This window comes from Perognathus longimembris, chromosome 14 (assembly GCF_023159225.1).
Source record: "Perognathus longimembris pacificus isolate PPM17 chromosome 14, ASM2315922v1, whole genome shotgun sequence".
Classification (NCBI taxonomy): Eukaryota; Metazoa; Chordata; class Mammalia; order Rodentia; family Heteromyidae; genus Perognathus; species Perognathus longimembris.
Window position 1 is genome coordinate 9,452,775 of NC_063174.1, and position 26,725 is coordinate 9,479,499.

The 26,725-nt window shown below is 43.3% G+C and overlaps 1 protein-coding gene across 2 annotated transcripts; it reads right to left on the reverse strand.

Annotated features, from left to right (window-relative positions):
- Window positions 1-22,116: 22,116 nt before the first annotated feature.
- On the reverse strand, window positions 22,117-26,301 carry Cfl2 (cofilin 2). Of its 2 annotated transcripts, XM_048361845.1 has the most exons (5): window positions 26,156-26,194; window positions 25,328-25,456; window positions 24,808-25,115; window positions 24,625-24,701; window positions 22,117-24,537 (listed from the first exon to the last, which is right to left on the reverse strand). In XM_048361845.1, exons 2-5 carry the CDS (start codon window positions 25,364-25,366, stop codon window positions 24,425-24,427), a joined length of 537 nt encoding a protein of 178 aa, XP_048217802.1. In that variant the 5' UTR covers window positions 25,367-25,456; window positions 26,156-26,194; the 3' UTR covers window positions 22,117-24,424. The 2 variants fall into 2 exon arrangements, with proteins under 2 accessions (XP_048217802.1, XP_048217804.1); XM_048361847.1 differs by lacking the exon at window positions 25,328-25,456 and having other exon boundaries at window positions 26,156-26,301.
- Between the last annotated feature and the right edge of the window lie 424 nt (window positions 26,302-26,725).

Here is a 26,725-nt window from a genome sequence, read left to right on the forward strand (position 1 = left end):
AGATCTGAGAGTCTTGGTTTGAAGCCAATCTGGAAAGAAAAGTCTGTGAGACTCTCATCTCCAAATAACCAAGAAAATACCAGAAGTGGAGATGTATCTCATGTAGTAGAACACCAGCCCAGAGCAAAAAATCTAAGCAAAGCCTAGCACTGCTGGCTCATGCCTACAACCCTAGCTACCCCAGGAGGCTGAGATCTGAGGGTCGCAGTTCAAAGCCAGCCCAGGCAGGAAAGTCTGTGAGACTCTTACCTCTAATTAATCACCAGAAAATCAGAAGTGACACTGTGGCTCAAAGTGGCAGAGCACTAGCAAAAAAGCTCAAGGACAGCACTCGGGCCCTGGTTCAAGCCTCAGGACAGGCACTAAAGAAAAAAAATTAATAACAAACATACACTATCTTTTAATGGAACCAAAATCCAGGATGCTAACAACATTAAATGCTGGCAACGATGTGAAGCAGGTGGGAATCGATAGTCACTTTGATGTGTGTATGTTTTTCTCAGAAAAACCCTCTCTATTGCTTTCTCTTCATACCTTCACTTAAAAACTAAATATCGTCTTACACACGATCAGCAGTTGTACTTGCAATTTACCCAGATGACTTGAAAACTGATGTCTTGACAAAAATGACCACCCAGGTATTTATAGCAGCTTTATCTCTCATTGCCAAAATGTGGACAAAAGCAAGATGTCCTTCATGGTCAAATAGATAAATAATAAGCTGTGGTACAGTTAGGCAAAAAAAAAAAATAAAAGCACTGAAAAGAAATAAGACAGCAAGCCATGAAAATATATAGAAGTGCCTCATGTACTCATTACAAAGTAAAAGAAGACTGTACAATATTATGGAAAAGACAAAGCTTCAAGACAATAGACAAGACTCGCGGTTGTCAGTGAAACCATTGTGTTCTATTACGTGGAATGGTGGCTATCTGTCATTATCTATTCCTTGAAACCTGCAGAGCAGGGGCGGAAGGTGTGGCAGCACGGGTACAGTTGAGCTGTGTCTCCAGCCTCCTCTTTTTTTGCATTGTTTGGGGGAGGGGGACAGTACTGGGTCTTGAACTCAGGGCCTTTCAATTTTACCTGGCTTTTTTGCTCAAGGCTGGTGCTCTACCATTTGAGCCAGTTTTTTGTGGTTAACTGGAGTTAAGAGTGTCATGAACTTTCCTGCCTGGGCTGGTTTGAACCGTGATCCTCAGATCTCAATTTCCTAAGTGGCTAGGATTATAGGCATGAGCCACTGGTGCCAGTTTTCAAGATTTTTTTTAAAAATCAGTGCCCAGGCCCTGAGTTCAAGCACCAGTGCCTCCCAAAAATATATTTTTAAACATTAATTGTACTGAAAACAATTTTAGAACATAGTTGCAATATTATTTTTTTCTCTCTCTCTTTCTTTCTTTTTTCCAGTCCTGGGGCTTGAACTCAGTCAGGGCTTGGGTACTGCCCCTAAGCTTCTTTTGCTCAAAGCTAGCACTCTACCACTTGAGCCACCGCTTGAGCCACAGTGCCACTTCTGGCTTTTTCTGTTTATGTAGTACTGAGGAATCGAACCCAGGGCTTCATGCATGCTAGGCAAGCACTCTACCACTAAGCCACATTCCCAGCCCAGTTGAAATATTCTTTATCCTCTTTTTTTTCTGGTCCTGAAACTTGAACTCAGGGCCCAGGCACTGTCTCTGGGCTTCTTTTGCTCAAGGCTAGCACTCTAGTACTGGAGCCATGGCCCCACTTCTGGCTTTTTCTGTTTATGTGGTGCTGAGGAATTGGATCCAGGGCTTCGTACATGCTAACAAGCACTCTACCACATCCATCCCCAGCCCTGCAATATTCTTAGATCAGTATTCCCCAATTACTTTGCTCATTTGTAGAATCAGTCATTTGACTATACAAGGTTCTCAGGAGGGAACTGCCCCCCTCAGTTATCTGCATTTCATAATATTCAGCACTAGCATTCTTTCCTGAATCCACATTTCTTGCTGGAACCCAAGTATGAGTGACCTTTAACAAAGTAAGTAATGACTCGTTGTGAGGCAGCCTGTCCTCAGAGTGCTGCTGCCTCTCTTCCACCTTTAAGAACAGCATGACATGCTCATTTTCCTTGCACACATCCATAAATAAGTAGAGGAAAAAAATCAATATGTGCTCCTCATGCAGCAAAGGCTGTTGGGCGCAGCCTCATTTCCTGTCCATTTCCCTGCCCACCTTCAGGCTGGGGAAAACTCAAGTGGCTGTGGCTTAAGAACGCGCAGCTGGCGAGTGGCGGAGGCAGGGGGAGCAGAGCCAGGCGCCTCTGCCAGCTGTGCCTTCTTTCCAGGGGAGCCACCGATTCACACATGCTCCTACGCTTTGCTTGGCCCTTTCTGGGACTGCGCTCCAGATCGCTGTGCTATTCCTTTTCAATGACTTCTGCACTGTTTCTATATTATGCAATGTGTCTGTTGCCTTCTGTTCCTAGGAGACTGTCTAAGATCACAGCACAAGAGGTTAACAAGGGCTGAGAATATGGCCTAATGGCAAGAGTGCTTGCCTCCTATACATAAAGCCCTGGGTTCAATTCCCCAGCACCACATATACAAAAAACAGCCACAAGTGGCGCTGTGGCTCAAGTGGCAGAGTGCTAGCCTTGAGCAAAAAGAAGCCAGGGGCCGTGCTCAGGCCCTGAGTCCAAGGCCCAGGACTGGCCAAAAAAAAAGGAGGTTAGCAAAGAACATTTAAAAAATAAAGAATGGGTGACAGAAGAGAGAGGTTATGGGAAATGAAGGCAGACTGGCTTCATTTTTTCATGTCCTGGGGCTTGAATTCTCTGCCTGGGCACTATCTCTGAGCTTTTGTGCTCAAGACTCCGTACTCTACCACTTGAGCCACAGCCTACTTAGGGCTTTCTGTGGGTAATTAAGAATCTGACAGGGCTGGGGATATGGCCTAGTGGCAAGAGAGCTTGCCTCGTATACATGAGGCCCTGGGTTCGATTCCCCAGCACCACATATACAGAAAATGGCCAGAAGTGGTGCTGTGGCTCAAGTGGCAGAGTGCTAGCCTTGAGCAAAAAGAAGCCAGGGACAGTGCTCAGGCCCTGAGTCCAAGGCCCAGGACTGGCCGGAAAAAAAAAAAAAAAGAATCTGACAGACTTGCCTGTCTGGGCTGACTTTAAACAGTGATACTTAGATCTCAGCCTCCTGAGTACCTAGGGCTACAGGTATGAGCCACAGGCACCCCGCTTCAGACTGGCTTTTTGCTCTGTGCACTTATGTAACGTGGGGGGGGTGCGCGCACGCACATGCGCACGTCAGTACTAGGACTTGAACCCAAGCTCTCACACTTTTGCTTCGTTATTTTGCTCAAAGCCAGTATTCCACCACTTGAGCCACACCTCTACTTTCACCTTTCTGCTGGTTATTGAAAACTGGAGTTTCTCAGATTCGTCTACTCAGGCTGCAATCCTTAGACTTCAGCCTCATCTCTCAGGCATGAGCCACCATCATCAGCTAACTGTTTAAATAGAGAAGCTTAAAAAAAGATGTATTCAATAGAAGGGGGAAAGCAACAAAGAGACATATTACCGTGTATATTCTATTTTTATGTTTATATATCTCTATAGATGTAGCAAATGCAGATTTACAGCAAATCTAGATGGATAGATGGTAGATAGATAGTAATTTAAAGGTCCCTTTAGAGAAAAATAAGGACCAAGCTTTCATTGTGTAGCTATTTGCTGCTTGCCCTCACCCCACACACAGAAGCACAAACAAAAGCCTCTCATTGTTTCCTCTGATGGAACAGTGATGACTAAGTGGCTGAATAAATCACCCAGAGTTACCACAACTCCATTCCCAGTCACTTGACACCATGTAGGGAATACTATGTTGGAAATGTACAGCTGTTTCAGTCTCCGCCACCCCCACTGAGCAAGAAATCAGAGGATTTGAGGCGTAGAAAAGTAGTCAGTTCTGCTCTAAATGAAATAAGATGTCTCAGCTTTCTCATTTCAGGCTGAAATGTGCTTCTCTCTCTTCCTTTTCCCTCACAAGACTGTTTTCATAGTAAATTGATGGCAGAAAGTTAAAAATGTTTTAGGGTTCCTTTTGTAAACAAGAGCCAGTTGAATCCATTCACGGTACCTTAAACGCCAGCAAGGTCAGAAAACGCAAGTGTTGTAGAGTTTCTGAGCCATGAATGCCAGTGTAATAATCTCAGCCTGATGATTCACTCTCTGCTGAGAAGAGTTCACGGCAGCGCGGCACAGAACAGCTCGCCCTTCCCCTCCCTCCACCGTTACTCCTGGTGCTGGGAAACAGACGGAAAGCCGGCAGATTGTGAAGGCTCTATTTATCCTGATTATTTTGGCAGAAATTCCCTTGTTAGGTGGCAAAAGCACCTCAACTCTCTTTCCAACTCTCAGCAATTGGCACCCTACTTTCTTTGCTTATACTGGCTGCCTGCAGATGGATTCATCAGTGCCTCCTGGGTGGGGCAAACTGTACACACACACACACACACACACACACACACACACACACACATAAGCAAGTGCACACATACATATGAACACACATGTAAACATACACACATAGATACAGAGAATTTATATGATGTGTATATACATAATATGTATGTATAGGAAGAGAGAAACACAGACAAAAGATGTATCAAGAAACTGAGAGTTGAATTGGGCACTGGTGGCTCATGTCTGTAACCTTAGCTACTCAGGAGGCTGAAATCTTGAGGATCATGGTTTGAAGCTACTCCAGGTAGAAAGTTTTCTAGACTTCATCTCCAAAATAACCAACAAGAAACAGGGGTGGAAATATGGCTCAAATGGTTGAGCACTAACTGAAAAAAATCTAGGCTCTGAGTTCAAACCCCAGTACTATCAAAACAACAATAGCAAAAACAAGCCCTAAGAGCCAATATAATAGCTTTTACTTTGCTCTTATTTGCCTTTCTGGCTTTCTCCCTGATACTTTTAGAAATAAAATTTCCAACTAATAGCTTTGCTTCTCAGCAACTTTTAAATCTAATGATATGTATAAAACCATTTTCTCTTTTTCTGGTGGTACTGGGATTTGAGCTCAGGGCCTCTTGATTGCTAGAAAGTTTCTCTATCATTTGAGCCATCCTTCCAACCTGGATTTGCATATCTTTTTAACAAGTTGAGTGGATTTATTTCAGTCATTTGTGACTTTATTATGCTCATTTATTTAATAGTCTTACTTAATTCTTTTGTCTCTTAAATTTTTGTAATCACACCTCTGAGGGGGGTTCTACATTCATTGGTAAGGCTATTTCTTGTTTTGCTGTTATTGCCTATTTATTTTTAATTGAACAGAAAAGAATTTTACATAAGGAGAAGTAAGCAGTGTGGCAGTTTTGGAGTTGGTTCAGCAGCTCAGTGTGGTCAAGGACACAGATTCTTTCCACTGTCCCCTGGCCATTCCAAGCAAATTGGCTTTTGTCCCTCAGCTCCTCCCTTCATGGTCTCCTCAGCAATTTCTCTTCCTGATGAGTATTCTTGAATTCCTACCCCCACTTACACCCCCAGTTCCAGGGTCTGCTCAGGGTCTCTGCGTCTTGGGGCTTTGCACCTCTCTCCTGGCGGGCAACCAGCTCCTGCGGAAGGTAATCTGATCTGACTCCACCTGGCATGGCTTCGCCCCCAGGGTCCCGCCCCTGCCTCCCGTTCATTAATTTGCATCTTAAATTAAAAGGTTTTTTTTTTGTTTTGTTTTGTTTTTTTGGTTCTCTTTACCTGGCCACTCCATTTGTTATCCCCTTCTAGGACTCTCCCCTTTCCTGGCTTTTCAGGTCACCAGCTGCTTCTCCTCTGGCCTACGGCTGGTCACTGTGCACATGCTGTTAACATTTACTATTCCATTCCAATGTTATCTAAAGCTAAGAACTGAAAATAAGCAGAATTATAGCCAGGACGAGCCTTTTACTTTTTTTTTTGCCAGTCCTGGGGCTTGGACTCAGGGCCTGAGCACTGTCCCTGGCTTATTTTTGCTCAAGGCTAGCACTCTGCCACTTGAGCCACAGCGCCACTTCTGGCCATTTTCTGTATATGTGGTGCTGGGGAACCGAACGCAGGGCCTCATGTATAAGACGCAAGCACTCTGGCCACTAGGCCATATCCCCAGCCCCTGCCTAATACTTTTTTAAAAAGAAAAGAAGCATAATGGAGAAAGAGAGCACATAGCCTAGACATTCCATGGCAAGACAAAACTTCAGTGCATCTCAACCATCCTGGCTGTCTTCTTCATTACAGAGATTGCCTTGGATTAAATAGGGAAAACTAACTTTTTCTTTCTTTTTGCCAGTCCTGGAGCTTGAACTCGGGACCTGGGCACTGTCCCTGAGCTTCTTTTTGCTCAAGGTTAGCACTACCACTTGAGCCACAGCACCATTTCCAGCTTTTTCTGCTTATGAGGTAGTGAGGAATGGAACCCAGGGCCTCATGCATGCTAGGCAAGCACTCTACCGCTAAGCCACATTCTTGTTTTTTATTGAGTTTAAGTTACTACACATATTTCACAGTACACATTTTAACTTTCACAATGATAAAAATTATTATTCTACTCTACATAGCTAATGAAACCTATGAACTTTAGTAATAAAATTATTTCCTCCATTTTGGGTGATATGCACATTACTTTTCTTTTGTTTAGTAACATCTGTTCCCTCGTTCACTCATTTCTTCCTTCCCATTCCCACCCATGAGTTGCTTAGGACACTTTCACCAGTGTCCGATGTAGCTGATGGTCCCCTCTGCTATATTATTATTATTATTATTTTCACACACTTTCCACTCATTCTGTGTCCTCTTTTCTTTTTACTGTATTTTGGTATCTTTATTCTATCTCTGCATTTTAATTCTAACACCCGCATATTGGGGAGACCATACGTTGTTTGTCTCTCTGTTCTTGGCTTGTCTCACTCAACATAATTTTTTTTTTTTTTTTTTTGCCAGTCCTGGGCCTTGGACTCAGGGCCTGAGCACTGTCCCTGGCTTCTTCCTGCTCAAGGCTAGCACTCTGCCACTTGAGCCACAGCGCCGCTTCTGGCCGTTTTCTGTATATGTGGTGCTGGGGAATCGAACCTAGGGCCTCGTGTATCCGAGGCAGGCACTCTTGCCACTAGGCTATATCCCCAGCCCCTCACTCAACATAATTTTGAACTAACATTCTTTTGTTTGGTTTTGTTTTTGCCAGTCCTGGGGCTTGAACTCAGGGCCTGAGCACTGCCCCTGGCTTCTTTTTGCTCAAGGCTAGCACTCTACCACTTGAGTCACAGTGCTACTTCTGGCTTTTTCTGTTTATGTGGTGCTGAGGAATTGAACCCAGTGCTTCATGCATACTAGGCAAGCACTTTACCATTAAGCCACAGTCCCAGCCCAATTTTTTTTTTTAATAGAAGAAACAAATGGGGCTGGGGATATGGCCTAGTGGCAAGAGTGCTTGCCTTGCACACATGAAGCCCTGGGTTCGATTCCCCAGCACCACATATACAGAAAACAGCCAGAGATGGCGCTGTGGCTCAGGTGGCAGAGTGCTAGCCTTGAGCAAAAAGAAGCCAGGGACAGTGGCTCAGGCCCTGAGTCCAAGCCCCAGGACTGACAAAAAAAAAAAAAAAAAAAAAAAAGAAAGAAACAAATGTAGTACAACTTAATTGACTAATTAAATAAGAAAGAGTGTTGTTACTGTGTATAGTTTTTAAAGTTTGAACTTTTTCAATACAAGTGTAAAGAGTCACTCTTGTGACTCAAGGGCTGTGTGTGTGTCTGGGTGTGTATATGTGCATGCATGCATCTGTGGGTGTGTGAGGAGGGTTTAAATTTATATTTAGAAACTTCAGAGGTATAATTATTCAGGAAAGCAGATGAGGTCATAGTCTATTTAAAACTTCCATTAACAGCCTAATGGGCGGATATGCTGGTGAATGATGTTGCTTCCTGAAGACCAAGGCTACTCAGTCTCCTCTCTGAACCATCCATCTCTTCCCACAGCGATGCTCACAGCACAGGGAACCCACAGAGGATATGGGTGAGGGCTGTCACTACAGTCTCTCACTCACACATATACATGGCTCTCTTGGCTCTGTCTGCTGGGCTGGGTTGTGGGGGGAGGTAGGAGGTAACACAGGGAGGTAGGAGAGAACACATCATCTTTTTGTGTGAGTGTGCCCGCACTGAGGCTTGAACTCAGGGCCTGGAAGCTGTCCCTTAAACTTGCTTGCTTAAGGAGATTGCTTGACCATTTGTGCCATAGTTCCAACGTTTTCATGTTTAATTAGAAATAAGACTCTCTCCGATTTGTCTACCTGTGGTGGCTTCAAGCTGTGAACCTCAGTTCTCAGCTTCTTGAGTAGTTGGGATTACAGGCATGAGCCACCAGCATGGAGCCTCACACATCATTTTAGTTATTTTATTTTATTTTTTGCCAGTCCTGGGGCTTGAACTCGAGGCCTGAGCGCTGTCCCTGGCTTCTTTCTGCTCAAGGCTAGCACTCTACCACTTGAGCCACAGCGCCACTTCTGGCCTTTTCTATATAAATGGTGCTGAGGAATCGAACCCAGGGCTTCATGTATATGAGGCAAGCGCTCTTGCCACTAGGCCATATTCCCAGCCCCCCACATCATTTTAATCCATCTGTACATCACCTGTCCCACTTACACAAGGAAGCTCACAAATGGTGTTTACTCAATCCCAAAGCAAGCCAATGGTAGATGGGAGGCCTTTCCACGAGAAAAATTCTGGCAGTATTTAAAGCACTGACCCACAGTTTACAACATTATCAACTGGTTGCAGAAGAAACTGACAATTTGCTGTGGGCAAGTTGAGCTCTACATCTTTGTCACTTGTGGGCAGGTGTTTTCTCTGAGCCTTAAGAGAGAGTCAGTAATTGTTTGGATCCTTGTTATGAGGAGCAAGTCCTCAAACAGTTGGGCTGTTATTTAGGGTTCTTCATCACTGATTAAAGTTGGGGGGGGGTGCTGCAGAAGCAGCTGTGACTTAGGGAAGCAGTTCATTGCTTTCGTTAAGCTAAAGTAATGTTAGGTTTTGTTTAAATGGTTTTTATTTTAGGATGTGACTCTGGAATTGTCTGCATTTCAATTATCTTGCTTCCTGTTCCTGTAGTCCTGCGTTATTTTTTTCAAAGTTGGGGCCTGATTTAATTTTTTCCCTAATATGCCATTACAGTTTTTACTAAAACAATGTAGAAAAATTTGCTTTTTTAAAAAACCTTTTTTTATTATTACTTAAAGGTGAAATGCAGAGAGGTTAGTTACCTAAATCAGGTAAAGAGTACATTTCTTGGGCTGGGAATATGGCCCAGTAGTAGAGTGTTTGCCTCGCATACATGAAGTCTGTATACATGGGTTTGATTCCTCAGCACCATATATACAGAAAAAGCCAGAAGTGGCGCTGTGGCTCAAGTGGCAGAGTGCCAGCCTTGAGCAAAAAGAAGCGAGGGACAGTGCTCAGGCCCTGAGTTCAAGAGTCCCAGGACTGGTTAAAAACAAAAAAGGCTTAGTACCCCTTAAAAATCTAATGTTGAGATTAATGCTTCTAAATAGATCAATAAATAGGGTCATGTGCCCTGCCCAGAAGGAAACCAACCCTTTCTGTTGGCATTTGGTTAGATTGCATGCTTGGTTGGTCATGTTCAGTGTTTCCTCATGGACAGGCAGGAAGCGTGGGAGATGAGAGCCTGTATGAGCACACGAGATCTCTCATTTGTTTGACCGTAGGCTGCTTTGTGCATTGTACAAGTGGAAGTTGCTGATACCTGAGGAAAAGAAAAGAGGTTGGATTGTTGGAGTTTTTTGCTTATCAAATTTATGACACGTTTTGCTCCTCCTAATTATTAGTAAATCAACCAGAAATTGGACCCTGTAGTACCATCCAAGTGGGAGACTGAGGAGGGTGGATTAAGTTAGCCCACAAGTTCAAAGACAGCCTGAGTAACAAAGCAAGAAAAAGCTGAAACTTAGTATAGAATGTGCTTTTAAGCTGCATAAATGCCACACACGGCGAAGTCGTCCAGCTGCCTCTGGGATAAAGGTCCTAGTGAATAGTTAGAATCTTAGCCTGCCACATCTAACTGGCCTTGAGTTTTATGTGTCCCCAGAGGAAAACTACATGCCTGGGACTCAGGGCTGTCTGGTTCATGTAAGAATTCAGTAAATGTCTACTGGACAAGTAACAGAAATTGTCTGCTTTTCTTGGCTTTTGCTCATATTGCCCATATTTTATTTGGATTTTCAGTTTTCCAAGGACAGATGTGAAGACGATTCTGTGGGTTGGAAGGATGCTTTAAGGGAGAAAAGAATGTGGCTAGGTACGGTTCAAAGCCCAGGCAAGAGTCTATGAGTCTTCTTTCCACACACGCGTGCACGTACACACACACAAGTGGAAGTATGGAGCTGTGGTTCAAGTGACAGAGTGCTAGCCTTGAGCATAAAAGCTCAAGGACACGGGCTGGGGATGTGGCTTAGTGGAAGAGCACTTGCCTAGCTTGCATGTACCTGTGGGTTCAATTCTTCTGTACCACATATATAGAAAAGGCCAGTGTGGTAGAAAAAAGGGGGAGGGGGAGGGGGAGGGGGAGGGGGGGGAGAGGAGGAGGAGGAGGAGGAGGAGGAGGAGGAGGAGGAGGAGGAGGAGGAGGAGAAGGAGGAGGAGTAGTTCCCTAAGAATTTCTTGATTAGAGAGGCAAGATAGCCAGGAAAACACAGGACCTCCTAGATTTTCCACAGATCAAATGAGCATTCACTAGTTTGTTTAATAATATTTAGATTTGAATGTTAATGTTCATGGAAGTATTAATAAGTGTTGGAGTTTGAAATTAGGGGCTGAAAAAGGTAGAGCATGAACAATATCAGAAGATATTTAGAAAAGGAAGTAATGGGAAATAATAGTTGGAAACTTCCTCTCAACCCATCCAGACCCCACAGAGTACCGGCTTCTCTCTCCCCTTTGATAAGCTTCTCAAGAGTATATCTGAAGCTGGGCACCCGTGGTTCATACCTGTAATCCAAGCAACTCAGGAGGCTGTGATCTGAGGATCCCTGTTGGAAGCCAGCAACAAAGCTCAGGGACAGTTCCCAGGCCCTGAGTTCAAGTCCCAGGACTGGTACCAAAAAAAAAAACAAAAAAAACCAAACTACTAGAAATGCAGAGTTCCACCACAATAATCCTCATGGTGGACAGAACCCCCCCACAAGAAGGGTTTGACTTTAATCCTAGACCTGCAAAATGATTTAGTACAAGTGATTTTTTTTTAAAAAGGTCCTTTTTGTTCTTAAAATTAAGGAGCTATTCTCAGTGAAGAACAAGTTTGTTGGAACCTCATTACAACAATTCTGCTTAGAGAGAAATGTCTATTTTTTCACGTTTTCTCTAAGTGAAACTCACTTCTAGAAATCTTTTCGTGGTTGGATTCTTTTCCCCACTTCCCTTTAATGCTTAGTTGCTTATCCTGGAGTGCTTACAAGATCACAGGTCTATTTTGTCTCTCCAACTGGGTTATAAAAGTGCCCTTGAGTAGTTGATTTCTCAGGAAGGCCAGAATGCTGTTCTACAAATAGACATTCAATAAATGCTTCCGGATGAGTATAAGGCTGCTTGAGAAGTGAACTTAGCATAAAAGCAAGATTAAAAATCAGTAAAGCGCAGGCTGTCAGTGGCTCACACCAGTAATCTTATCTACTTAGGAGGCTGAGATCTGATGTTCAGGGTTTGGAGTATGTCCTGGGCAGGAAAGTCTGATTAACCACCAAAAGGCTGGAATTGGAGCTGTGGTTCAAGAGATAGAATGTCAGCCTTTAGAGGAAAAGCTAAAGGGCAGTACCTAGGAACTGAGTTCAAGTCCCAATATTGGGGAAAAATATATGGCTATTTGCCCCCTTTTTTTTGAGGCTAAGTCTTACCATGTAGTCTTAAACTATTTAACAGAGGCTGGCTTTGACTTTGAAATCCTCCTGCATCAACCCCTCAAGTGTTTAACCAACAGACCTATAACTTGTGTGTAGAGTACCAGGGCTCCAGGCCAAGCTTTCCTTTAGCTTGCTTGCTTGCTCGCTTGGCTGGCACACCTCCAGCCTTTGGCTGGTTAGCTGGAAATGGGATCTCAAAAACTTTTCTGCCCAGGCTGGCTTCAAATCTTGATTCTCCAAGTGTGAGTCTCCTGAACTACTGGTGTCTAGTAACTGTCACCAGGCTCAGACCAGTAACTTTTTTTTTTCCAGTCCTAGGGCTTGAACTCAGGTCCTTGGCACTGTCCCTGAGATTAGCACTCTGTCACTTGAGCCAAAGTGCCACCTCTGGCCTTTTCTGTTTATGTGGAATGGAACCCAGGACTTCATGCATGCTAGACAGGCACTCTACCTCTAAGCCACATTCTCAGCCCCCAGAATGGTAACTTTTATGCCAATGATGTCATGCTATCAAAACATTTCTTTCGGGGCTGGGGATATAGCCTAGTGGCAAGAGTGCCTGCCTCGGATACATGAGGCCCTAGGTTCGATTCCCCAGCACCACATATACAGAAAACGGCCAGAAGCGGCACTGTGGCTCAAGTGGCAGAGTGCTAGCCTTGAGCGGGAAGAAGCCAGGGACAGTGCTCAGGCCCTGAGTTCAAGGCCCAGGACTGGCCAAAAAAAAAACAAACAAAACAAAACAACAAAAAAAAACATTTCTTTCATTGAAGATGTGTTTAAGATGGACAGTGGTGGCACTATAATCCCAGCGCTTGGGAGGCTGAGGTAGGAGGATTTAGAGTTTGAAGCCAACCTCAGCTACAGAACCTGTCTTAACAAAATCAATGTTGAGGGCTGGGGATATAGCCTAGTGGCAAGAGTGCCTGCCTCTGATACAGGAGGCCCTAGGTTCGATTCCCCAGCACCACATATACAGAAAACGGCCAGAAGTGGCGCTGTGGCTCAAGTGGCAGAGTGCTAGCCTTGAGCGGGAAGAAGCCAGGGACAGTGCTCAGGCCCTGAGTCCAAGGCCCAGGACTGGCCAAAAAAAAAAAAAAAAAACAAAATCAATGTTTTTCTTTCCAAACATTTATGAATTTCCTATTGTGTTTTCTAAACCAGTATGTTTAAATAATCTTAAATAGCCAGGCTCACTGGCACATACCTGCAATTCCAGCATTTAGGGGCCTAAGGCAGATTTCAGAGTTTGAGGCTAGTCTGGGCTACATAGCAAGACCCTGTCAAAACCCTTAAATGAGGGGTTGGTAAGGATGGGAGAGAATGATGAAAGGGGTGACATTGATCAACATGTATGGTATTCATAAACAATTTTGTTGAATGGCAGCTCCTTTGTACAAGGCCTTAAAGATAATGGAAAAAAATCTTAAATGTCCACAATACTAAAAGTCAAACTTTCTAAATAAATAACAGTCCTGGGGCTTGAACTCAGGGACTGAGCACTGTCCCTGGCTTCTTTCTGCTCAAGGCTAGCACTCTACCACTTGAGCCACAGCGCCACTTCTTGCTTTTTCTGTTTATGTGGTGCTGAGGAATGGATCCCAGGGCTTCATGCATGCTAGGCAAGCACTCTACCGCCCCAGCCCCAACAGTAACAAATTTTATCAGTAACAACTTGTTTGTATTTAATTGTAACATTAGCCAGGCACCCATGGCTTGCGCCTGTAATCCTAGCTACTCAGGATGCTAAGATTTGAGAATCACAGTTCATAGTCAGCCCAGACAGGAAAGTCTGTGAGACTCTTTTCCAATTAACCACCAGAAAACTAGAAGTGGCACTGTGTGCTCAAGTGGTAGAGCACTAGCCTTGAGAGATAAGAGCTCAGGGACATCGCCCAGGCCCAGAATTCAAGCCCCACCACCAGCCAAAAAAGTAACATTAACCACATTCACCAAGCCTTGTGAATTCTACCTATCTCTCAGAGATACCCACCCCAAATGGGCTCTACTGCCTCCACCGGCCTCCAGTTTCTTCCTTCCCTTTATACTCGCCATGGTCACAAAACCACCACATTCTGCATTTAATGACGGTCTTCAGCACTCATGGTTTCGTGTCTGCTTTATTAACACGGTCTCCATGGCCCTCAAAGATCTGGCTCACACCCACCTCTCCCGCATCTCCTCCTCACAATGCTTCCGCTTGACTCAGCAGCCGTGACAAACTCTTCCCCATGCCTGGCATAGCTTTTCTTCTTCCAGAACATTCTGGGGAACTCTCATCAGACCTCACAGCCCAGCTCAAATATTTCTCTAGAGCCAGCCCAATTTCAAAGTGATTCACTCTTCTCTCACAGTAACAAAGCATTGTACGCAGTGCATTATACCACAGTCTGTCTGCCCTTTTCTATGTGACAGTAAGGCTTCTGAGTGTCCAGCTGTTTGTTGAACTGACCTGAGTTTGATCTACTGATGTGAGGAACTGGGAAAGGGAGATGGGATGCTTCCCCAGTGATTCACAGTGGCCAGCATGATCATGTTTCTCCACAGTAAACATAAATCTTCCCTAGCTTTAATCATGGGGATTACCAGACCCTCTTGGAAAAGTACACAAAATGCAAGCTGGTTAAACAAAAACCAGAGACAATTAGTCAATATGTGGTAAATGATATGCACCGGATTAGCAAATATTACTTTAAGAATTATATAAAGAATGCCATGGCTTAAGTATAAAACATATACCTTTTGGTTTATTTTAAATCTCTTAGTAGGGACAAAGATCAAGATGGTTTATTTACACTGTATATCAGGAATTAGCATGTACTAAACGTTACTGTTCAAATAACAAGAGAAAAGTACAGCTTAGATATACTGGAAACTATTTTGCAAAATAATTATTTCAGGGAATAAAGCTCATGCAAGGGGTCCCTATTATTCAGTCCCAATGTAACCCAAGTAGGTTGAAAGCCAGGGACCTGTGTCTGAGATCTGAGGATCACAATTCTAAGCCAGCCTGGGCAGGAAAGCTTGTGGGACCCTTATCTTCAATTAGCCACCAAAAAGCTGGAAATGGAGCTGTGGGCTCAAGTGGTAGAGAAAAAAAAGCTCAGGCCCTGAGTTTAAGCCTCAGGACAGGAACCCCCCCCCTTCCCTTCCCCCAAAAGTATGTGGAACAAAAAATGTAAGAAGTTCAAGAATCTATGGCCGATGGCAGTCAGCATCCAAACAGGTACAACTAAGATCCAAATCTGTTCCTGTCCTTACAGCCACAAAAGCTTTCTGGAATCAAACGTAGAAAAGAATACAGGACTGAGAGAGTGGCTCAACTGCTACAGCGTCTGCCTTCAAGTGTTAGGCCCTGAGTTTAAACCCGAGTACCACCAGAAAAAAAAAAAGGTAAAGTTGTTCATCTTAAGCAGCATCTAGAAATAATTTAAAACTAGTTTGAACAGGAATTTCCCTATTAGTCATAGCAGTTTTAACACAAGTAATATAGCTGATTTGTTCTTTTCTATGTTTTACAGAGGTTCCATATTGAACATAGATTTTTCAAAATTTTATTTTTGTCAGTCATAGGGCTTGAACCAGGGTCTGGGTGCTGAGCTTTTCTCAAGGCTACCACTTTGAGCCACAGTGTCACTTTTTGGTGGTTAATTGGAGATGAGTCTCACTGGGCTGGGAATGTGGCTTAGCGGTAGAGTGCTTGCCTAGCATGCATGAAGCCCTGGGTTTGATTCCTCAGCACCACAAAAACAGAAAAAGTCAGAAGTGGCGCTGTGGCTCTCAAGAGTTAGAGTGTTAGCCTTGAGCATAAAGAAGCCAGGGATGGTGCTCAGGCCCTGAGTTCAAGCCCCAGGACTGGCAAAAAAAAAAAAAAAAAGTCATTCTCCAGAACATAAGCTATGGTATACTAGCCACCTTTTTAAAATTTGTTTTGTTTTTGTTGCCAATCCTGGGGCGTGGACTCAGGGCCTGAGCACTGTCCCTGGCTTCTTTTTGCTCAAGGCTAGCACTCTACCACGAGCCACAGCACCACTTCTGGCTTTTATCTATATATGTGGTGCTGAGGAATCAAACCCAGGGCTTCATGTATACAAGGCGAGCACTCTTACCACTAGGCCATATTCCCAGCCCCTACTAGCCCCATTTTTAAGTCCTTTTCTTTTCTTCCTCTTTCTTCCCTCCCTCTTCTCTCTCCTTTTGAGACAGAGTCTTGCTAATCAACTTGCAATCTTCTTGTCTCAGCAGTCAAAGTATTAGGATTGTAGAAGTGGGCCTCTGTGCCGAGCTAATCACTTTCTTTTCTAAGAACTGCCACACCATGATAAATCTATAAAGCCTATTTTCAGTCTAGCAAGCACAAGGCCTCAAATCCAAACCCTAGTGGCACAAAAAGAAACATAAATATGAAAACCCGCAGTTTTTCTTTTGCAGATAATTTTAAAAAACACCCACAATTCCTAGAATTAATTTCCTAAAAATAAACAATTTTTACACAGCCACTATTTAAAGCAGATTGTTTCAATGTTTTCACTTTCCTTTCATTTAAAACCCAGTTAAGGGGCAGGGTACCAGTGTCTCATGCTTCTAATCCTAGCTACACAGGAGGCTGAGATCTGAGGCTCACAGTCCAAAACCAGCTCAGACAGACAAATTGGAAAGACTCTTATCCTCAATTAAGCACTAAAAAGCTGCAAGTGGAGCTGTGGCTAGTGGTAGAGTGTTAGCCCTGAGCAAAGGAATCTCAGAGACATTTAGGTCCTAAATTCAAGCCCCAGGGCTGGCACAATAATACAGAAAGGAAAGAAGGAAGGAAGGAAGGAAGGAAGGAAGGAAGGAAGGAAGGAAGGAAGGAGTTAAGGGCTAGGGACATGGTTCAAGTGGTAAGAGTGAGCAACTGCCTAGTAAGTGCAAGGCCCTGAATTCAAACCCCAGTATTTACCAAAGGTGGAACCTCACCCCCCCAAAACCCAATTATGTCTAAAGAAAAAAGAGATACCTTCTATTTCAAATTGGGGAGATGATGTATACCAGTGTTGGTAGCTCATTCTTTTCCCTCTCCAACAAGACTTACTATACATTCTTTCATAGCACATTTGTCAATAAGCAGTCCTAAGTATCATATTTTTCATATCTTTACCCTATTTTAGTCACAAAAATTTAAACATTAATCTTCATCTATATACAATTCCTTTCTACTTATTTCATTTTCATGAAATACATCCCTCAGGCCTTCTTATTCATAACTTACATGGTATAGCAAGGTTTATCATTTCTGCCTTTTGTGATCAATGTGGGAGCTGTCTTTTTCGTATGAGGATCTAGTATGCTGTTAATCAAGATGGCCAGACCCCAGCAACTCAAAGCAACACACACAAAAAAGCAGGGCTGGGGATATGGCCTAGTGGCAAGAGTGCTTGCCTCGTATACTTGAAGCCCTGGGTTTGATTCCCCAGCACCACATATACAGAAAATGGCCAGAAGTGGCGCTGTGGCTCAAGTGGCAGAGTGCTAGCCTTGAGCAAAAAAGCAGCTAGGGACAGTGCTCAGGCCCTGAGTCCAAGGCCCAGGACTGGCAAAAAAACAAAACAACAACAACAAAAAAGCATTAGGCTATATGCCCAGGAATTCTGCAATTCACTAAGTCACTATCAACTTCCTAAGGGAAATACCTGAAATTCTATCTTTAAGAACACATAAAATATGAGAAAACATGCCATAATAGCATATTATTAGCATAATGTTCCTTCAGTAATGTTTGTTTCTGTTGAAAAATGACTAGGCAAAAATCTGTTACATATTTTTGTTTTGACTAATAAACTATTAATCTGTGATGTATGTGAAATCAAATGAGTTGTCAAAGACCAAGAGTTACATGCAAAATAAAGTACTTAGGTGGAGCATAAGCAATGCTGGGGGAGTGAATGAAGTAGTGGAGCACCCAAGTGTGAGGCCTTGAGTTCAAACCCCAGTACTGGAATAAAGAAAAAGTAAGCTGAATGTCAGTGGCCCATGCCTGTGGTCCTAGTTAATCAGGTTGAGATCTGAGGATCGTGGTGCAAAGTATGCGCCAGCAAGAGCCTGTAAGACTCTTTTCTCCAAATATCCCTGAGCAAAAAAATCTCAGGGATAGCACCCTAGCCCTGAATTCAAGCTCCAAGCATGTGCATGTGCACACACGCACACACACGCACACAACCCAAATAAGAAGAAAAAAACACTAAAGCTACTTCCTAGTGAGCAAGTCTACAGTACATGTAAGAACAATCAAATCAAATAGTTAACATTTTGTTTCTTGAGACAGGGTCTCATTATGTTGCCCAGGCTGCTTTAAATCCTGGGGCTCTAGCAATCCTCCTGCCTCACCCAGTTTTCAATATGCTGAGACTACAGGAAGATGGCATCATGACTGGAGGGTACTTTACCTTTTGAAAGATCTCTGTTATTAGTTTATCTTGTTTACGTGTTTCAATAATCTTAAAAATGCATTGAGAATATTCCTTCTCTCAGTAATGGAATAACCTCCTTTGTGCTCTTTTAACGATACAGGCATAATCAAAAGCAAGTTACAATTTCTTTAAATATTAATATTTTAGATGCCTCACTGGATGTAGTGAAGTCTGTTTTTATTTGAGACTCGGCTACTTTATATACCTTACTTATTAAAACATAAAACCAAACTCCAGAAGGTATAATAAAGTCCTTTAGTCAAAAGTAGTAAGGTTCATGTTCTCAGGTGTTATGCTTCAACCTTTCAAGTCTATTCATTTTCTTATACCAGTTGTGGTAAAATCTCTAAGTCCACATGAGGCAAAAAGCAACAACTGGAAGTAGATCGTGGTTCAAGTGGCAGAGTGCTAGCCTTGAACAAAAAAGCTCAGGAACAGTGCCCAACCTGAGGTCAAAGAAAAAAAAAAGCAACAACTGGAAGAAGCAATGTATATATTAGCCAATATTATATTTGCAAACGCTAGCAAAATGTATAATGTGAAGCTTAATCATGAAAGTCTAAGGAGAACTATAACAAGCTGATTCTTTTGAGGTAATTACTAAGAACTATCATTTCTGTAGTTGGAAGAGGCAGGAAGATCAAGGGTTCAAGGCCAGGCTACACAGCAAGACCCTGTGTCCAAAAACAAGCAAACAAGAAAAACATGTTTTGTTAGATTCTCCTAAGTTAACATACTATTATATAATCAAGATTAATAAATGATTCAAGTATTTCAATATTCTATTGAAGTATTACAGTTTAAAGTCTATCCTTGATAGAGTAAATGCATCTCCTGACTGGCTTGGGGTAGTCATAACTGAAGCTAGTTGTCCTGACATAATTATTACCTTTCCATCTCAAATATCATCCTGTGTTGGACCACACATTTGAGGGTCATCTAGTGAGCACTTACTATGTGCCAGGGATATTCCAAGTGTTTTCATTTATCCTTATCAACATATGAGGGGACAATTATTATGCTCATTTTATAGATGGATTAATTAAGGTACATCTCAGAAGTAAATTTGCCTAAGATCATTCAATTAGTGCTAAAGGCCTATATTAATAACTCAGGTGTTCTGATGCAAAGCCCTAGTAATTTAGCATAAATATGGTACTCTCTCTCCTTAGAAAGATGGGTAGGAGAAGCCCAGGAAGCTCTGTAGAGGCCAAGGCAAGAGGATGATGAGTTAAGAGGAAAGCCTAGGTTATAGAGCAGACAAAGAAATGAACAGAGAAAGGTAGGGGAACACAGGGAGATAACTAAGTTTCTGGAAAATACTTACATAATAGCTTTCTAAAAAGTGCTTCCAGTGCCAGGGCAGATTACCATCTAAAAAATGACATACAAAGCAGGTGTGCGGGTGGCTCATGACTGCCTGTAATCCTAGCTACTCAGGAGGCTGAGATCCGAGGACTGTGGTTCAAAGCCAGCCTGGGCAGGAAAGTACAGGGTGTGAGCCTGATTTCCAATTACCCACAAAAAGCTGGAAGAGGAGCTGTGGCTGAAGTGGTAGAGTGCTAGCCTTGAGCACAAAAGCTCAAGGACTGTGCCCATGCTCAGAGTTCATGACCCAAGAATGGCAACCGCCCCCCCCCCCCCGCCCAAATCCAGATCACTCATTTAGATCTGAAACCATGAAAAACTATATAACTTTAGGGTATTAATACTGAAACCACAGATTTTCAAAAATATGGATCTGAAAAATATCTGAAAGCATTAGCTATCTTATTTCACTTCAAAATATTTGAGGGAAAAAGACGATTCATGCATGAAAAGGACATTGCAAAGAATAAAAAGTTGTCATCAACAGTGACAGAAAACATACCCACTGTTCACTTTTGAGAATGATGTTATGTATCAACTAATCTTTAAGACATTAAGTGTAACAAAAATAGAGGCTCAGGGGCTGGGAATATGGCCTAGTAGAGTGCTTGCCTCGTATACATGAAGCCCTGGGTTCAATTCCTCAGCACCACATATATAAGCCAGGGACAGTGCTCAGGTCCTGAGTTCAAGCCCCAGGACTGGCAAAACAAAAACAAAAACAAAACCTCAGGGCCTGCACAATGTCTCTTAACATTTTTGGTCAAGGCTAGCTCTCTACCCCTTAAGCCACAGCTCTACTTTCAGTCTTTTGGTGGTAAACTGGAGATGAGTCTCCTGGACTTTCCTGTCTGGGCTGGCTTCCATCTTTGATCCTCAAATCTCAGCCCTGAATAACTAGGAATATAGGCTCGAGCCACTGAAGCTGGCTAACCTGTACTTATTTATGAGAAGCTGAGGACTGAACTTGGGACCTTGCACTTGTCACACAAGTGCTCTTCCACTGAGCTAAATCCCCAATCCCTAAATCTTATTTTTTTTATTTTTTTTTTATTTTTTTGTCAGTCCTGGGCTTGGACTCAGGGCCTGAGCACTGTCCCTGGCTTCTTTTTGCTCAAGGATAGCACTCTGCCACTTGAGCCACAGCAACATTTCTGGCCATTTTCTATATATGTGGTGCTGAGGAATTGAACCCAGGGCTTCATGTATATGAGGCAAGCACTCTTGCCACTAGGCCATATTCCCAGCTTAACACAGTTTACTTAACCAACTAGTAAGGGTTAATAAAAATTAGTGCATTTATATAGCCTTTTCCTGTTTTCAAAATGCATTTCCAGAGCTTATGCTTAGTAGTCACATACCATAGACTGATATTATCATTCCTATATTATAATAAAAATGTGAAACTCAGAGATTAACTTGTCCAACTGCATTGTGAAAGGACACTGAAGTAGAGGCAGCATCTACAATTCTATATAGAAAGAACACAATCATTTGGATGTTCTAAAACAAAGCCTCAAGTTTCTTTCTTGCTTAAGATGAGACAGAGAAACTATATAAACCAATGTCTGAAAAGCAATACTTGGCGGAGCCTGTCTACACATTTCTAGGAGCTTTTATATTTATAGAAAAATGAATATGGGCTGTGAATATGGCCTAGTGGTAAAGTGATTGCCTAACATGCATGAAGCCCTGGGTTCGATTCCTCAGTACCACATACACAGAAAAAGCCAGAAGTGGCACTATGGCTCAAGTGGTAGTGCTAGCCTTGAGCAAAAAGAAGCCAGGGACAGTGCTCAGGCCCCGAGTCCAAGATGCAGGACTTGCAAAAACAATTTTTTTTTCTCTAATGAATATTTATGTTATCGCTCATCTCCAACTACTAAAGTTGTAAGCAAAACTAGATCCAGGAAGAACAGAACAAGGTTTTTTTATAGAGGCATATTTAATCTAAGTGTTCTCTTTGGGCCCCCTCCATAGTTTATTACTGCTGAGATTATTCCTTAACAAGAAAATGCTTTTCAAAGAACATTCTCTCAAAGCCCATTTGCTAGATCTCAATTAGCTACTACAAAGATCTATATCAGACAATCTCAAACCTAGCAAAAGGCTTTTGGTCAAAGCACATTAAAAACAAAATGCTGGCCAAACTATTTTAGATAATGATGGAAAACGACAGCTGATAGCCAGTTTAGAACAAATGCCAACTGTTCTCATTTGTCTGAAAATGCTAAAACTCATTACTGTAGCACTGTTTTTTCAAAGAAAAATGAGTGAAGCAAGCATATCAACCAAAATACAGATACTGGTGCCTCACTGATATGTAATATTAAGTTTCAATGTTCCATAGTATAAGTAAACACACCTCAACAGTTTAAAATATTTTCACGTTTATTTTTTTAAACATTCGTGATTTTGTAAGCTAGCAGTAAAATATTACCCTCAATATTTTTCTAATTAGCACCATGTCTTTTAAAGCTAACTGGAACATTGTTTCACTGTAAATGATTGTAAAATATAGATGATCATTTCAAATGTCCAATCCTGTGATCAGTTATGAATTAAATCACCATCTCTGGCTCTATGTAAGATGTGTTTTTCAAAGATAATAGTATCAGTTTGTCAACTTAGCTAGTCAAAATATCAAAATAATATCCGATCTCTGAAATTACTGAGTAGAAGTTGAGAAACCACTGATAAAGACAAAAGATGTTATATAACTGATTTTTGAAGCAGACCTTTATATTTTTAGAAGAATGAGTAACTCAATGGACAATTCCCTTGGTGCAAGTATCAGTTACACATATGGTTCAGTGTATGCATTTACAAGCATTCTCATGCTTTGCTTATTAGAGTGGCCTTATCAAAACGCCCCAGACAACTCAGAGACAGCTGGAGGCCTGAAATAAAATTGCTCGATGCAAAAAAGATCCCAGGTCATACATATGCTTTTCAATAGAAGCCTAGACATTTAACTCTTCTTTTTAACATTCTTATCTGAATAATCTCCCTAAAGTATATAGGGAGGAAAAAAAAATCTACTTTCACATATTTAGAAAAAATAAAATAAAAGGACACTTCCCATTTTCTGATAAAAAAGAGTTCTTCAGCGATATGGGGTTAAAATTCTGAGCCACAATTGAGTGCTTACTAGCATGTCTGTTTTGCATACCAGTAGAATCAAGTCCAGTTTTGCCATTTGTGGATAACTATGACAAGATACAAAAGCATGTGTTTGCCATAAATAGCTCTGGCTAACAGCAAATGGCTCACACTGAGGAGATCAAAATCTCTATAAGGAGAGCAATCTGGACCACAGCCAAATCCCACAAGGAATGGTTAAGAATACAAGACCAATTCCTGTTTCCAATTCAATTTGAAAGTATATGAAGAGATAGTAGCTGAAATATACATTCCTCAACATCAGAATTATTAAACTTTGAAGGACATTTACAAATTATTTCCATTATGAACAAATAAGCAATAAAACATCCGGCTTTTACATATTTAGAAATGTAAATGTGAATTAAAAAGAAACACCTAATTTACCCAGAGAACAAATGAGATAATGAAGAGTATGTAAAAAAAAAAGTGTCAAAGTGAAAAAAAAACCTCCACCTCCAAAGTAACACATTAGGAAATAACCATGTTTATAAAAGTGTCACTCTAATAATGGTATTCCTCTAGTAAGTGAATTTAGGATAGAGTATTTTTAATCCAAAGAAATCCTATAACTCTAGAAAATATCATGCACGAATGTTGTACAAAAAAATTCCCAAGTGACTAGTTCACAGAGATTAATAGCTATTTACCCTAAAAGTTGTTTCACAAAAATTCCAAGGAAAACAAGGCAACTTTCTGTAATATGCCACCATTTTTATTGCCACGTGGCCATTTTTGTGAGCGTGGGGATCTGATCTCAAAACAGTGTTCCATTTAAGGCTCTTTAATACAGAAATTGCCATCACGACTGATATTCAAAATATCCATAGCGTTGCAAGGCTCACTTGGTAAACATAAAACCCTTACACTTAATTCAGTAGTGAACACTCAATGGAAAACAAAAGGCATTAATAACAGCTCTCTCTTAAGAAGCTATGCAGGTAACAGGAACAAACACTGAGGTACTGGGGTAAATTGATGACACAGTTAATGAACTTAATTGGCATTCCTTTTAGGGGACTCAACTCAATACAAAAAAAGTGCTTTTAACGCATAGTGTTATAGCTGTGCTGCCATGTCACAAAAATAGGCTGTCCAAGGGAGGCAAGGTGTATGAATGCTCCAGCGCCTTACAGACCTGCAATCAAGTGCAACTATAAATGATACGGAAAAAAGTTTACCATCTGACCAGTGGATAATACTTTCAAGGCATTTACTTTGCTTACCCTTTGCAGTATTCTAAGCTATTCACATTGACAATCACATTCACCATAGTGCTTGCTGCAAGGGAGGCATAGAACCAGTTGTTTTGGCTAAAATAAGTCAAAGGCATTCCTTGGGTTCTGCATAAAAGTGACTGTATTTAACAGTCTAATGGCAATCACTGACAGGCTGCTTAAATGAATGATCTCTCCTTCATTCATTGTGTTGCAAGGGCCCAGTGGAAAAGGGAAAAAACAAAACACAAAACCTAATACTATTCCAATGGACTGAGCTGGCACTTGACTATCATTTTATAATGGTTTTCCTTCAAGTGAAACTACTACATTGCCTCCCAATTTCTCTCCAAGTGTTGAACGGTCCTTAATATCATCCAAGCCATTTACTTGCCACTCATGTTTAATACCTAAAAAGAAAAAAAAAAAGAATTCCATTACCTGCAGATAATTAGGAAGGGGGTAATTTCTCTGCACAAAATACTCAATGGCTGTACCTGTAAATTTCTTTTTAATGGCATCTTTAGAGCTAGCATAAATCATCTTGCTTTTTAATGGTGCACTTTCAGGAGCCCTACAGGGAAAAAAAAGGTTGAATCTCATTTATATGATAAAACAAAGGTCAAACCGACTATGATAATAATAATCCTTGCATTATTTCTTCTTTTGTTTTTACACACCAGAATATAAATACTAGGTCTTCTTTCTTAGACTCTTTTGTTTCGTATGTGGCATCGTACAAAGCATATCGGCAATCATTCAGAGGTAGCAACTTCACAAAGGATGTGTAGGGGTCCTCTACAGTCTCACCAATGTCACCCACCAAGATCTGCTTCGCTTCCTCTACAATGATTTGTCTTTTGTCATCACTTAAACAGAAGAGAACTGCTTTCTTTCTTTTTTTGATCTCCTCTTGTGTGGAAGATTTCCTTACTTTCATATCATTAAAAACTTTGATGACTTCGTCATTCACTGTAACTCCAGATGCCTGGAAAATCAACAACGAACAGTAATTGAGAACAAGTCCTTTGATTTTTTTTAACCAAAATTCTTATCTGCTGAGGGGCAATTAAAAATTGCACCAGGCGATGCAAGGAGTCCAAACACATATGCCACACTTTCAGGTATTTGCCTACAGATGGATGCCAATTCATATTGCCCATTCATCCCTCTTAAAGGGGCACCGGGAGGGACACCGACGGAAGGGGGCGAGGAAGGGACGGACACAACTTGTCCCATCCCTGAGATGTTTTCCTATTTCACTGGGTGATGTCAGAGCTTCAGGAGCAGCAGCACAAATACCTTCTGTATTGTGTCAACTCTGCGGGCCTTAAGGAAAAAAAAATCTACTTTTGGAACTCAGCTAGTGCTTCCACTTCGCTGCTTCTTTCTTTCTTTCTAGCCATCCTATCCATAGCTGTTTCCTCATAAGGCAAGGGAACCAAGTGGCAACTCCAGCCGCCCACGTCCACAACCCGATCGCCCGTTCCAGCTCCAAGGCGAGCCAGTCACTCTCAAACTAACGGCCCGGGCGTAGAGACCAACGCCTTTTCGAAAGAGTTTGCAAAGCTCCCCTCTCCCCGGGAAGGGTCGGACGGCCGCCCGCCGAGCCCCTCGGCTCCCCCCGAAGCCGTCCAGGCGCGCCAGAGCGCCCGGGCGCGCGCGGCAGGAGGAGCTGGGAAGCCAAGGGCTGGGGCGGCGCGAGCCCCCGCCGACCCCCTCCCCACACACCCCCGCGCGCCCCCCTGCCGGCGCCCCGCGCGTCCCCTTCCTCACGGCCCCCCTCCCGTGGCGCCCCGGTCGCCGCGACCCCCACCACCGCGCGCCCGGCCTCCCCGCCCCCCAGGAATGCAGGGCCCGGCCCGCCGGCGGGGCAGCGTCGCGGGGCCGCGGCGCCCACCTCGGAGGCCCAAAGCAGGTTAAAATGGCGGCCTCGGCTCCCGGACCGTGCGGGGCCGTGCGGGACCACGCGGCGGGCCGGGGGTCACCTCGCCTGACAGTCTCCCGGCCTACACGCGGTCGCCTTACCATAGTGCCCGCGGCTGTGACTGCGGCGGCGGCTCGGGCTGGGCGGCACTGGGAGGAGGAGGAGGAAGAGGAGGAGGAGGAGGAGGAGGAGGAGGAGGAGCGGGAGGGCGCGCTGGCGGCCGGCGGCGAGTGCGGGGCACGCCGGGAGCTGCGGCCGGGGGAGGCGGAGGAGGCTCGGCGGGTGGCGGGCGGCGGGCGGGGCAGTCACGTGGACACGCCCCGGTCCCGGCCCTGGGGCTCTCGTCCTCGGCCTGACCCCGAGCGCCAGCCCGCGGGCCCCGGGGAATCCGGGGAGGAACGTGGGGGCGGGAGCCCCGGCCTTAGCCTCGCGGCCTCCAGCCCGCCCGCAGTGCCCGCCGGCCGGCCGCGTCCCCCCCCCCCCCCCCCACCGCTTAGGTTGGGGTTTGGGGTCCGCAGGCCCAGCATCCACCTGTGCCGCACATCAGCGCTCACCGAGCCTCCGAGCTTGGGGCGAATCCTTTGGATCCCTTTCTTCCCTCTGTGACAATGAACCTGGAGAGCCTTATTGATGGAAAGACGCGGCCAGACAACCCAGAGTGAGACACCCAA

Coding starts and splice junctions, on each gene's coding strand:
- Cfl2 (XM_048361845.1), bottom strand. CDS start 25,366: ATGGGACAAGTTGTGTCCGTCCCTTCCTCGCCCCCTTCC. Junction 24,702..24,807: donor GACCTAGTATTTATATTCTG/GTGTGTAAAAAC, acceptor TTTTCCCTGTAG/GGCTCCTGAAAGTGCACCAT. Junction 24,538..24,624: donor CATTAAAAAGAAATTTACAG/GTACAGCCATTG, acceptor TTTTCTTTTTAG/GTATTAAACATGAGTGGCAA.